The sequence below is a fragment of the Dermacentor andersoni genome, chromosome 6 (assembly GCF_023375885.2).
Source record: "Dermacentor andersoni chromosome 6, qqDerAnde1_hic_scaffold, whole genome shotgun sequence".
Lineage (NCBI taxonomy): Eukaryota > Metazoa > Arthropoda > Arachnida > Ixodida > Ixodidae > Dermacentor > Dermacentor andersoni.
Genome location: NC_092819.1, coordinates 112997205 through 113009221, shown reverse-complemented (window position 1 = coordinate 113009221; position 12017 = coordinate 112997205). Strand labels below are relative to the sequence as shown.

At 48.4% G+C, this 12017-nt stretch overlaps 1 protein-coding gene across 3 annotated transcripts in view; it reads right to left on the bottom strand.

Annotated features, from left to right (window-relative positions):
- Positions 1-8899: 8899 nt before the first annotated feature.
- The window catches only part of Lkb1 (Lkb1/serine/threonine kinase 11), a 53262-nt gene continuing 50144 nt past the window's right edge, over positions 8900-12017 (bottom strand). For all 3 annotated transcript variants that reach the window (XM_055066319.2, XM_050170998.2, XM_055066320.1), the window contains exon 9: positions 8900-9283. In XM_055066319.2, coding sequence (XP_054922294.1) covers positions 9186-9283 — 98 coding nt within the window. In that variant the 3' untranslated portion in view covers positions 8900-9185. The remainder of the gene's footprint in view (positions 9284-12017) is intronic.

The window sequence follows — 12017 nt, the reverse complement described above, 5'->3', positions numbered from 1 at the left end:
GAGGACACTGGTTTGTTCTTGGTGACCTTCGAGCGGACGTGTGTGAAGCAAGGGTTCTCCCGCGAATCGTGGCCACAGCGTCTGCTCACACTATTACCGGGCTAGGTAGGCAATGGGCGTTACGCTCGCTTAACAAGACGGGAAGATGAGAATTATGGTAAGTTAAAAGTCCACTTTGCCGAGGAAGTGTAGGCTGTCAGCGGAAGTACCGCGAAATGCAAAAGGCTAGGAATGAGTACTATGCAGAATTTGCATATAAGCTTACTTCAAACGTGGAGGAACGGCCAAGGAGCAAGAAGCCTATGGTGATCACGCGGGGGTTGTTCAGTGCTTTGCACTTGAACAATTTTGCAACTGGTTACCTGAGAACGCGAGGTACTGGGTTCAAGATAGGCCAAAAGTTAGCATGATAGCCAGAGCCGCTGATTTAGCCCAGGAATTTCTGACGCTTCGGGGTCGCGAAGTCAGCGACGATGGAAAAGTCGATCCCAATTTCAGGCGCGGCCCGTCGAAGCTAAGGCCCGAAAAATCAAAGGACGAGCCTATGTTAGAGGGTACCTCAAAATGTAATACTTCCTGGTCGGAAGGGACCCCTGAAGTCAAGGCAGAGCAGAAAACGAAATCGGAAGTGAGGAAACCCTTTCTTTGCTACAACTGTCACAAACCAGGGCACATTTCTGCGCAATGTAACAAGGCAAAGGTAGCGTTTTTATCGGTCGGTTGCAATGACGAGAACATGAAGCTGCTCGAACCTACATGTGCTACTTTGAGGCAAACGGGAAACCATGTCGCGTACTGCGCGACTCCGCGGCTGCTATGGACGGGTGCAGTGGGCTGCCAGCTTGCTTGGTTCGGTGGTCGCTTCGGTGACGGTTTAGTCTTCCACCGTGACTTCGGTCTCCCGCTTCCTTTTTTTTTTTTTTTTTGCGAAAGGTCGGTACATTTTTATTCTCGCGCCAAAATTTATTTCAGGGATTGCTTTTGAACGTATAGAGGCATCGTTCCTCGCCTCAGTTTGGGCGAAAAGGGGTTATTTCTGCCATTTTGCGACCTTTCCCCGAGGCTAGCTGCTGGGCAGAGAGCCATAATGGCGCATACCGGCTAGCAGGGCATGGCTGAAATCGAAGTCCCCAGTGCTGATGTACCTCCCGAGGGATGTTCTTCTTCGGCAGGCAGCTCCCCGAGGTAGGATCAATCCGTATTTTGCGGTGGACGGCGATCGTCTAATCGCTGATGTTAAGGAGAAGCCCGCTGAGCGCCGGCTGGGTGGGTAGCGGATTGCGGAAACGTGTTCTGAGCGCGAAGGAATCGATGCGCCCTTTCGGCTTGATTTCACCGTTCGTCGAGTATCATAAACGAATTACAGACATCACGTTGAACAACAACTGTAAGATAACTATGAGGATGGAGATGCAGGAGTGTGCGGACATGCGGGCGGTCGCGGCGCGGCAATGCGGCAGGGCCGACGAGTTAGGTTACTGACCAACTGGCGCGAGCGTGTGCGGCTTGCTGCACCCAGGCGCCGTTCCCTCAGCACCGCCGGTGATGTCATATATATACCGTCGTGGGCCCTGTAAGGTGCATCTTTGGCGACTGCGGGAGTTTCTGTCTTCCCAACTGCTGCTGCGTCTGCCCCAGTGCTTGCCTCCATGGACGCCACCACGGAGAACGACTTGCCATGGCGAGAACATGCATAAGTGATGTGTTTATCACCTCGCGCTCCCACCAGTCCTGCGCACGCGACCTTTCGAAAATACTTAAAGCAAACATTGACCCGTAGAAGAAAAAATAGGAGAGGTCAGGAGACGCAAAACGCCGCACGGTCTGACCGCGCTTTCCAACGATCTCGCGTCAGTGCAGCGGCTGAGGACGACGATAGAGAATAACACACTAACGAAAACGGCAATGCCGGTCAGGCTAGTCGAACAAAGAAAGCCGTAAGTTAAAATTACTGGTGTTAGCCCTGACGTGCCGGAGCTTATAACTTGATCGCACAGATTAATTCGCGCCACCCGGACCTTAACCTCGACCCCTCGCTGTGCGAGGTACGTGTTTCATTTAGGGAGTGGTCGGGTAATCTTACACGTCATCGCGCTGAACCCCGCGGCGTTCCCCGCGCTCATGAGTCGCGGGCGCGTCACAGTGGGGTGGACGTCCGCTACCGTAGTGGAGGATCTGCGCGCGTGTCTACGTGCACGTTTTAACGCGACAGCGTTAACGAGCTCGTGTCGTAGAAAAGCCGGTGTCGTCGGTGTCGGCGTCAGCGGCGTTGGCCGTGAGCGATAAATCCCAGAAGGCACTTTATAAATAAAAAACGTCTAGCAAGATGGGCTGGTGGGAATCGAACCAGGGTCTCCGGAGTGTGAGACGGAGACGCTACCACTCAGCTACGAGTTTTTTTTTTTATTACCGGCTTGGCAAAAGAAAATACAATGTGAGTATTACATGGTCATAAAAAATAACTAGTCAATGCCGGATCAGTGTGGTGTGATAAGAACGATGTAGGCTAGTCACTTTGTCCAAAGCACTTAGCCAATCAGGAGGATCACTCGGTGCACAGAAGAATTCGCGTATATATAACACACTTTCAATGAAGTCAACCGGAGACGATTGAGCATATCTTTTTGGACTGTCATGACGCAGTGTTTTTGTGGGATATTCTAAAACGTAGCCTTAAAAAGGAATTGCCGTTAAGTGCTTTCGGGATACGCTTCCTGCCATGTGCGAAACCAGAGGGAGTGCCTGTCGATCTGTTTATGCTTCTGTGCATGCACAGTGTGTGGCGAACGCGTATGGATTTTAGACATGAGCGCATTGTTCAGGCTCGAGCACATGAACACTCAGCTACGAGTTCGTTCCTTCAAAGCGGGACAAAATCGCCTCTAGTGAATGCGGTGTTACCTTAGAAACGTGCCGCAGAAAGTTTTACTGCGGTGTATATCGGTAAGTATGAACATGTAACTTACAGAAGTCGCAGTTTCACGAGTAGCGAAGTAAGTTTCCGCTACATTTCTTCTGCGCTCTGCGCACACGCAGAGCCATCTTGCGGCAAACACAGAAGACCTCCTCCTCGCAATGTACGGCGTTGCCCCGACACATGGCGCGCCACTCGCCCCATGATCGCGTCCGCCTTCATGGCGCGTCGGGGCCCGGCTATCTGTGCCGATCACGACGTTTGGCTGGCGTAGCGCGTTTGAGTAGGCGGTGCGAAAGGGGTGCGATAACGCTATCGCGTTCCACTCTTGAAGGCGAAGCTTAAGCGTCCTCCAATATTTGTGCCACATACTGCCACCTCCGGCGCGCCTCTCCACTGCCGTTTGCTGTTGACGTTTGCTTCCGTGCCGCTTGTTAAAGACGGCTGCAGCTGGTCCGTCTCTGAAGAGGAAATTCTCTCCGACCATCGATGTATTGAGTTTTCGCTCTTTGGTGCCACAAGCGCGCCGTTGCGTAGGCACACGAACTTCGCGCGGGCGCAGATTTTTGAGACTCTTCGGAACGACCGGTAGTTCCACAGCATCTGTAGTTGTGCTTCTTCTTCAGCGCTGATGCTGGACGTCGCGGTAGAGCGATTTTATGCCAAGTGTAGCGCCCTCCATAAGAAAAACCTTCGCATAGTTATGGGGAGAGGACGAAGTCATGGTGGACACCTCAATTAGGTGAGGAGTATCTCCAAGTACGCGCTTTGCGACGACGCTATCAACGTGCGCGCGCAACCCTGCTATGCGTAAAATTTTTCGTAGTCAACACGCAGTAGCCTTTGGCGTCTATAAACGTCACCTCCATCAGGCGAAGGAGACAGCTGATAGAGCTTTGTGCCACAACATGACGGCGTAAAGCACCTTTGGCGAGCCGTTTAAACTCGATTTCGCAAAGCTCTCGCCTGCGACACGCTTCCCCCCTCTTGTGGCCCCGAGCGGCGCTCTCACTGCCTCTGTTCTGGCCTCGGATCAGCTGCTGTTGCAATCGCATGTTGCCGTGTATGAACCCATTGCTGATAACAACTTCCATCACCGCATTCGGACAGTTGTGGGATGTCCATGTCCCGCAACACCAAACGACCACCCTTTCACGCTACCAGAAATACAGCGAGCACTGCATCTGGGGAACCCGCGCGCGGCGCCAGGACAGCACGGGCTCACAGGCACATTCATGCAAAATTTGTTTCGCTTACATCCTGAGTTTTTTCTAGTAATCTTTAACGCTGCCTTCAGATTACGACATTTTCTCTCCGTTTGGAAGGAAGGCCGCATGATATTTGTCCTGAAACCAGGTTGTTCTCTTCACCTGCCTTCCGCTTATTGACCTATAGTGTTATGAACTCATTATTCAGAAAAGTATTAGAATAATTAATAAATTCCCACCTCTATTACTTCAATTCGCACAACCTTATACACGCTAACCAATTTGGTTTTGCACATGCGCGGAGTGCCCCTGTGTATATCTTAAAGCAGAGACTACTAAGTACACTGAAAGCGGCGAAGACACCGGCGAGCTTGATTTGAATGGATTTCACTGGTGCTTTCGACAGTGTATGGCATGACAATGCTCTATTCTTTTTACGGAAGTATCGATGCCCCTCGAATACGTACCACATTCTTAATATATTTCTGACGGGCCGCAGGGTGGTGTTTAGAGCGCACGCTGGTGAAGTATCGTCTTGCCCTTCGATATATAAGCCTGTAAGGCTCACCGATCAGCCCTTTACTCTGCAACCTACTTATTCACTCCCTTCTGGATTTACATCTTCCAGAGGGCGTGCATATCCAAGCATACGCAGATGACACTAACATGTTTCTTTCCGCTTCGTCGCGACTGCAGTTGCAGGCTCTTGCCGAATCTGTTCTCCCCTTGGTTTACTGTTGGGCCCTTCAAAACAAGGTCAACATTAGTCAACAGAAATCTTTTGTTTTTTCTTCGACAATGGGCACATTGGCACATCCAAACGGCGTCCACCCATTTGACTAGTCGGCGCTTTCCTAAAACGCAAAGACCACCTTAAACTTCTCCGCGTGGTCTTGGATGACAAACTGAATTTTCACGGCCATGTTTATTACCTCAAGACTAAAGCCGAGGTATTGGTTATACGATTGCCAAATTTTATCCGCATGCATTTCACGATGCATCCAGTGATGTTACGCCGCTTATACAGACAGGTTTTGCTTCCTGCAATGGCAGACACGTTCCCTGTCTTGCGGCCCGCTTTCCCAACGACGCACCTTACAACCCGCATGCTGTCTGTTCAGCGCTCCATTGTTATTGCTTTGACGGGAGCACATCGCGCTACTACGACATCGGCGCTACACGTTCTCGCCAAGTGCCTACTACTTACAGTATGTGGAACTTGACAGATTAGGTGCAGAGTTCTCTCTATTCTCGCTCCACCAGTTAATGCATTATGGCCAAAACACATTTCATCCGGATGCTATTGAACAGCCTTTGGCCAATGGTCACATCACCCAAGAGAAGCCTGCCGAATTTAGTTTGAGCGATTCAGCCCTCCTTAAGCTAACCGCATTTCTTGCGCTCACGGCTTCCACATGTACACCGATGGAGCCTTTACGAGCACTGTAACGGGCGCGGCTTTTGTCATGTGCAACCCACACGGTAGATTGACAGCTGCTCGCAAGTTACGGATGACCAAAGCGACTAGCGCCTGCAATGCTGAGGTCATTGCATTTGCCGAGGCGCTTGCGTTCGTACCATCCCTGAGAGCAACAACAGACATACCACTTTATACTGACGGCCTATCCTTACTGACTGCCCTTTCGACCCTCCGCATCACTGACGTGCGCATCTGGCAATGCAAAAAGTCGCTTCTCGAACGTGCCCTTGGGGGAAATCGAAATACAGTACCTGTACTACGTCCCAGGCCACAGGAGCATATTTGATAATGAGCTTGCTGACTCGGCTGCATAATCTGCATCAAGCATGGGCTTGCTTCGTGAAAGTCACGCCTCAGTGAAGTCAGTGCGCGCACAATTCTTTCACATCGCACGAAGCCAGTGGCACAGCTATTGCTAGCACGAAGGGAAAACCACCACTTTATAAATGTGTATACACAGAATATATACGATATTCCACTTTGGTTCCCGTCTAATCGTCTTCTAGTCTACCTTTTCACTGGGCATGGGCACTTTCCTTATTACTTAAATCTATTTAATCTCCGTGCTTCCAACTTCTGTGCACGCCTTGCTCAAACAAGTCACATTACTTCATGTCATGCCCACGCACTGCGCATATTGTGCATCAATTGAGCACCGCCACACATGGCGAGTCCTTCCTGCCTAGTACTTACCCGACCTTGCTCCCCATACTCGGAAATTGCGCGCCCTGCTCCTGCAGATTGCGCACATTATTCTTTCTGTCCCTCCCTCTCCTTCTCCTGGTTCTTCTGTTTTCCCACACGCACACTAACTTCTTTCTCGCTCTCCTCATTTCACTACTTCATATTACTTTTGCAGGTTTGTTTCATATCATCTCCACTGTTTAAGCTAACCATGGTGGTGCTTACCTGTGCAAGATGGCACTAGCTGCATACAACGTTCTCATTCTCCTCTTCTTTTCCTACCATCTTTCTTTTTCACTACCTTTCCTGGTCGTTTTCTCCTATCTCCTTCTACGTGCACCTCTTTATTTAAAGTCATGTGGGCCAAATCCTTTTCTGCAGGGTGCTCTCCTAGGACGGCACACACTTGGAAGTCATGCTGCGCCCGCCTTCTGGAAACCAAAGCAACGCACCAACACCTGCCTACTAGACCTTGGAAGGGGCTGTCACATGCCGAACACCTGCCCTTTTCCATGCATTCATAAATGTGCAGCATCGTGATAACAGCGCATCACTGCCAATACTTTCCCTTTTCAGATGGCTACTCTCCTTCTAAACTTTATTTTTGGGGCTCGGGGGGGGTGCGCGCGGCTTGGGGCTACACCATAGTTTAAGCAACCTTGGGGCTTATAAGCATTCACTTCGCCTAGACTTTTCCTATCTCTATTCATATGGACTTTTTGACCATATATCTCATCCAACGTTTCGGCCCCTACTATATTATTTTTCAAGTTGGCTTGATTTACTAAATTCTCTTATGAGGTTTATGGTTGGCGGTAGGGTTAACCATACCGCCTTTTCATTTGTTTCTATCGTTGTTTTTTTTGCCCGTTATACCTTATGGTGGTGTGGGCTCAACCCCATATTTATTTTTAGTTTTTTTTTCTGTACCGGGAGAAACATAAATGCTATGAACGTGATTCACAGCTCTTATGTCTTGCATGAGATGTTCACAGCTGAATGCGGCTGGATTAAGCAAGCTGTAGAAGCTCAGTGTTTGTTTTCCGGTCGCAAATGTTTCTAGCTATTAAGGGTCCTTTCCACACATTTGAGATGAGAGATGCCATATCTCCTCCACTTCCTCCGCAGTACCTTACCTGTTCTTAAAAAAGCCAGATCAGATTCTGTGCGAGAAAGGGCTAATATTCGGGGCGGCTAGCTTGATAGCACTAACGAGATCAAAAGCTGGTGAGTTAGCTGCAAAAGCAGTCGCGGAAATGGAACTAACTGAGGCGGATGACGTTTCGGAACCACAGAAAGCGGAGATCGAGAATGCTTTCGCGTTGAAGCCACAGGAGACTGGATCCACGCAAGCAGTGGTCCCGGTAGTTGGCGAGCTTCCTCGGCTTTCTCGACGAAATGTTCAGTGGTGTCATTCCTTGTGGTTCCGTGGTCTACCGGGAGCATGGCGTCTAAGGGGGTTGTAACGCGACGTCCGTAACCAAGCTCAAATGGTGTAAACTTTGTGGTCGAATGCACAGCTGTGTTGTAAGCAAACGTGCCGTATGGCAAAATTTCATCCCATGTTCTGTGTTCCACATCAATGTACATGGAGAGCATGTCGGCTAATGTTCGAGAGCAGGGGGAAAGTAAACATGTCTGCAATAGAGATTAGTAAGAGGCGATTGGAAGATTGGTGGTAGGAAAGTAGGGAAACGACAAAAAAACGGAGGCGTACAAAAACAAAGTTCACAATAGGGGGTCAGGAAATTTGGTTATGGGAATTTATCATGCATATTTTTTTCTTTTTTTACCTAAGTAGGACATTAGGCAGTATAATAAGAAGAGCTTGGTGGCGCAACCCACCGCCGTGTTCCAAAGAGAATGCTCATAACATCCATCCATCCATCTATTGTCTTGTAGCAAACATGGAGCGCAGTGTGAGAAGAAAAGCGTAGTGCTGCATAAGAGTTGCAATGAATGCTAGGAGATGGAGCTAGAGGAGCACTTCGTCGTCTATTCACTGATGGCATGCAGCAAACGCATCCAATGATATTATATATGGAAACAAAGTGCTGCATGAATGGAGGTCTGTCGGCAGCGGCTGGCGGCTGCTGTGAATCGTGCCCACCTGTCTCCAGATTAGGGGGCAGTCGTGCCACACTTTGCTCCATTTGCAACGTGCCACACAAGTCAATTTCTCTGTGCCAGCCACTATACAGTGAAGAAAAACACGTATACAGCTGTGCTCAAATTTCACATAAGGAAGTATCATAATCAGTGAAATTTTTTAACATGAAATATTTTGTAAATGCACTTCTTTAGACCTTATAAGCGCCCAACATTTTTAAATAATGTCATCTGAGAGGGCCGAGGTATAGGTTTGTGTTTAGCATGGAATGACTCAAATGAGTTTTCCACGCGACAAAAGACAGCCCATACGCACCGGCATCGATGTCAGCCAACACCTCCCAAGTCAGTTCAGGTATGATTGTGTAAGGGTCTATTATTCTTGACTGATGGAAGAATGTAAGGAAGAGAAAAATGGGATATGTCCATTTTGTAGTTAATGACTGATGTCCACAGTTAAAACAAAATTGAAAATAAAGGCTAAGTAAAACACCAAAACTGACAACAACGAAAAAGAAACCGGTTTATTGGGCAAATATCTCAATGCTCTGCTACTATCGTTAGATCCCTTCGCAGTCCGGCTGCTAGAGTGTCTAGTCGATACAAGATGGGATGCACATTTACCCCATGGGATACCTTCCGGGAGTGGAGGAGGGGAAGGGGGGGGGAGGGGTCAGAGCTGGGCCCATGCGCCGCAGGTGTCACCGTTGTCTGCAACATAGTGTAAACAACGAAGGCAGTGGGAAGAAAAGAACACCAGCAGGACTTGTGCGTGGGGGGAAGTGAGCATTCAGGACGGCTGGCAGCCGCTGAAGACACGCGATCGACTCAGGAAACCTCGCCGAGGCACACCGGCTCCACAGCTCTCGTCCGTGCGCTGCCGCAGCTCTGCATTAGAAACAGACAGACCAAAAGGCCCGGGGACAGGCTTGCCAAGAAGAACCAGGATAAACACCCAGCAACATAAAATGCCACTAGCTTGTTTGCATCTTGCATGATTAAGGCTGGATTTATAATTGCTGGAGCCTGATGCAAGATAAAATGCCGTAACACTTTCTCATGATGCTCAAGTTTAATTGGTAGAAGGCAGAGGAATTCTGATGATAGATGGAAAAGTGCTTTAAATCCTCAATGCTTTGAAGATACAGTTGAACCTCGCAATAACAAAATCGGCGGGGAACAGGGAAAACATTGCTTTTGGGAGAATTTCGTTGTTGCAAAGCGAGACAGCACACATAAGTAATGCGCCGCAGAAGGAACCTTTACAGTCAAAATTTAGTGAGCCTACTTTGGCAAGCTTGCTCGAGGATATAGAACCACACTGCTGACAGCACAAAGTGTGCTGCATGCATTGATCAGCAGTGGCAGCAGCATTTGTCCAGCGCACACTATAACCCGTAGGCGCCAACGCGTCCGGTGCCGATGGCAAAAGTGATCGTATCTCGTATACCTGAAGGAAGTCTATCGAGATTACGGCCCCTTCGCGAAAATCTACATCCGGTGCCAAATCTGCATGCAATGCCTGTCAGTTGGCACCAAAACCAGCAGACTTGAAGCAAGGAATGTGTAGTCCCGGACGATCGCTGAATCGCTGCCGAATGCATAGCACTCCCCATGCTACGACCACCATCTCACGCAAACATGAATGTGGGTTTCTTTGTTTTTGCGGCATTTTTCTCACTGAGGCACACATTATGCAATTCACTAGGGGTACAAAAACTGTCGTCACATGTCGGTAGCAACATGTGTGCCGCTTCAAACAGGCAATCAACAAACAAGATGGCAGCCATGATGGGTTTCTGCCATGAGCGCTTCTGGTGCTTGGTCGTTTTTGTAAACAAAAATGCAATTTTAGTGCAACACAATTGCATTTGAGCACAGTTTGGAGCCCGCTAACCTTGCATGAGTAGGTAATATGTGGGGTTACGTACCATCAAATTTCATTGATGCGGGATTTTAGTACACTCACATTTCATTGTAAAGAGGTACAAAATGCACTTAATCCTATGGGCGTTTGCCGGGGATACGAAAATATTTCATTGTCGCAAGAATTTTGTAGTCACGGGATTTCGTTATCGCCGGTTTTGACTGTATAAGGGATGATTTCCTTGGTATATACATAGGTGAAGATTGTGGGAATCCTCGGCTCCCATGACCGTCACACGCGAGGTGTTCGTCGTGTCAGGGGCACATGCGCCAAGCAGGTTGGTGAGAGGGGAACACTTCCTTTCACAGGGGGGGGTGCACGGGAATTGCAAGCGCTATCAGTGCCACCGGGTGTGTCATGTGAGCAGAGTTTCTTTGGTCAGCAGCAAGCAGCGAGTGTGGAAGTCTTCGCCGCCACTCCCGTTTTTCCGTACGTGGTAAATCAACCGCGTTTTTGCCTTAGCAGTTGCTGCGGCCGCCCGTATCCCTACTTGGCAAGTCGGAAGCCCCTTTTTTACCTAGCGTATCATTCTCTTTGAGGGAACCCTCAATGATGTCCACTACAGCTAGCTGGCTTGCTCAAAGTGTTAGTTGCAATCATAATGAATGCTTTCAGAGTGTACATGTGGTTGTCGTCTATTGTTTCCTCGAGTTTGTACTGGACGACAGTTTACGGGCAGGCATGTACCAACCGTGGGGCTCAGTGTGCCGAGGCATAGCGCTGTGGGCACTTCCCCCCTTTATCGCGACAAAATTTACTTATAAAGCACATGATTAGGGCGCAACTTGTTTCCAAAGGCACATATCTGGCACATGAGAGCGCGAAATAACCTGCAATGACTCAAATGGAAACTAAAATTCAGATAAAAAGGATGGCAGGCTATGGCAAGGAGCTTAGACTTACAGTCATTAAATGATAAAAGGAAACATTGTTGCTGAATTCACTAATGTTAGCATGACGCAGACAGGAGCTGGGAGACAGTTAAGGCCTGATGAGGCAACAAGCTAAGAAGGCAGAAGCCTAACAAAGCTTGACAAAGAATATGGCATTGAGTCTGTTGACAGCGGTCTAATGGTTGTCACTGCATACCTGTACATGGCTTTATCACATGATAATGTGGGTGCGTCCAGTAATATGGGTGCATCCAGTTTCCTAACTGTAATATCGCACATAAATTCACCCCAGGTGCATCAAGGTCACCAAGATCACAAGAGGTCACTTAGTGCACCAAGGCACAAAGTGACCCCTGAAATAAGCAGGATGACACATTTCATAGTGAAGGGGGTAATGTAGTGGTAGAACATTATTGTTCTAAAGCTTTTTGGTAGCACAACATTTTTCTAGTATCGACATGCACCTAGTAGTTTAACAACATGTACTATTAAGCATTTAATGTCATTCCTAAGATGCATGTGGCAGGGGCATAATTCTTAGCTATCAGCAAGTGAATTTTAATTCCCTTACCAGATATTCTACCACCTGTACCATTGAGCCCAACCATAGCAAACAGGTTCAAGAACAAAATGCAGCTTGATGTATCAATTAATTCAATATACCCGAACTCGTGAATAAAGAACTTAAACTTCTGTGATGGGTTTGTTATATATACGGATCTGTCATCTCCATCAGAGAAAAGAAGCAGGGAAGAAATCCCTTCGCTGAAACAAACTACACACAATAGTCAGTAATTTCTTC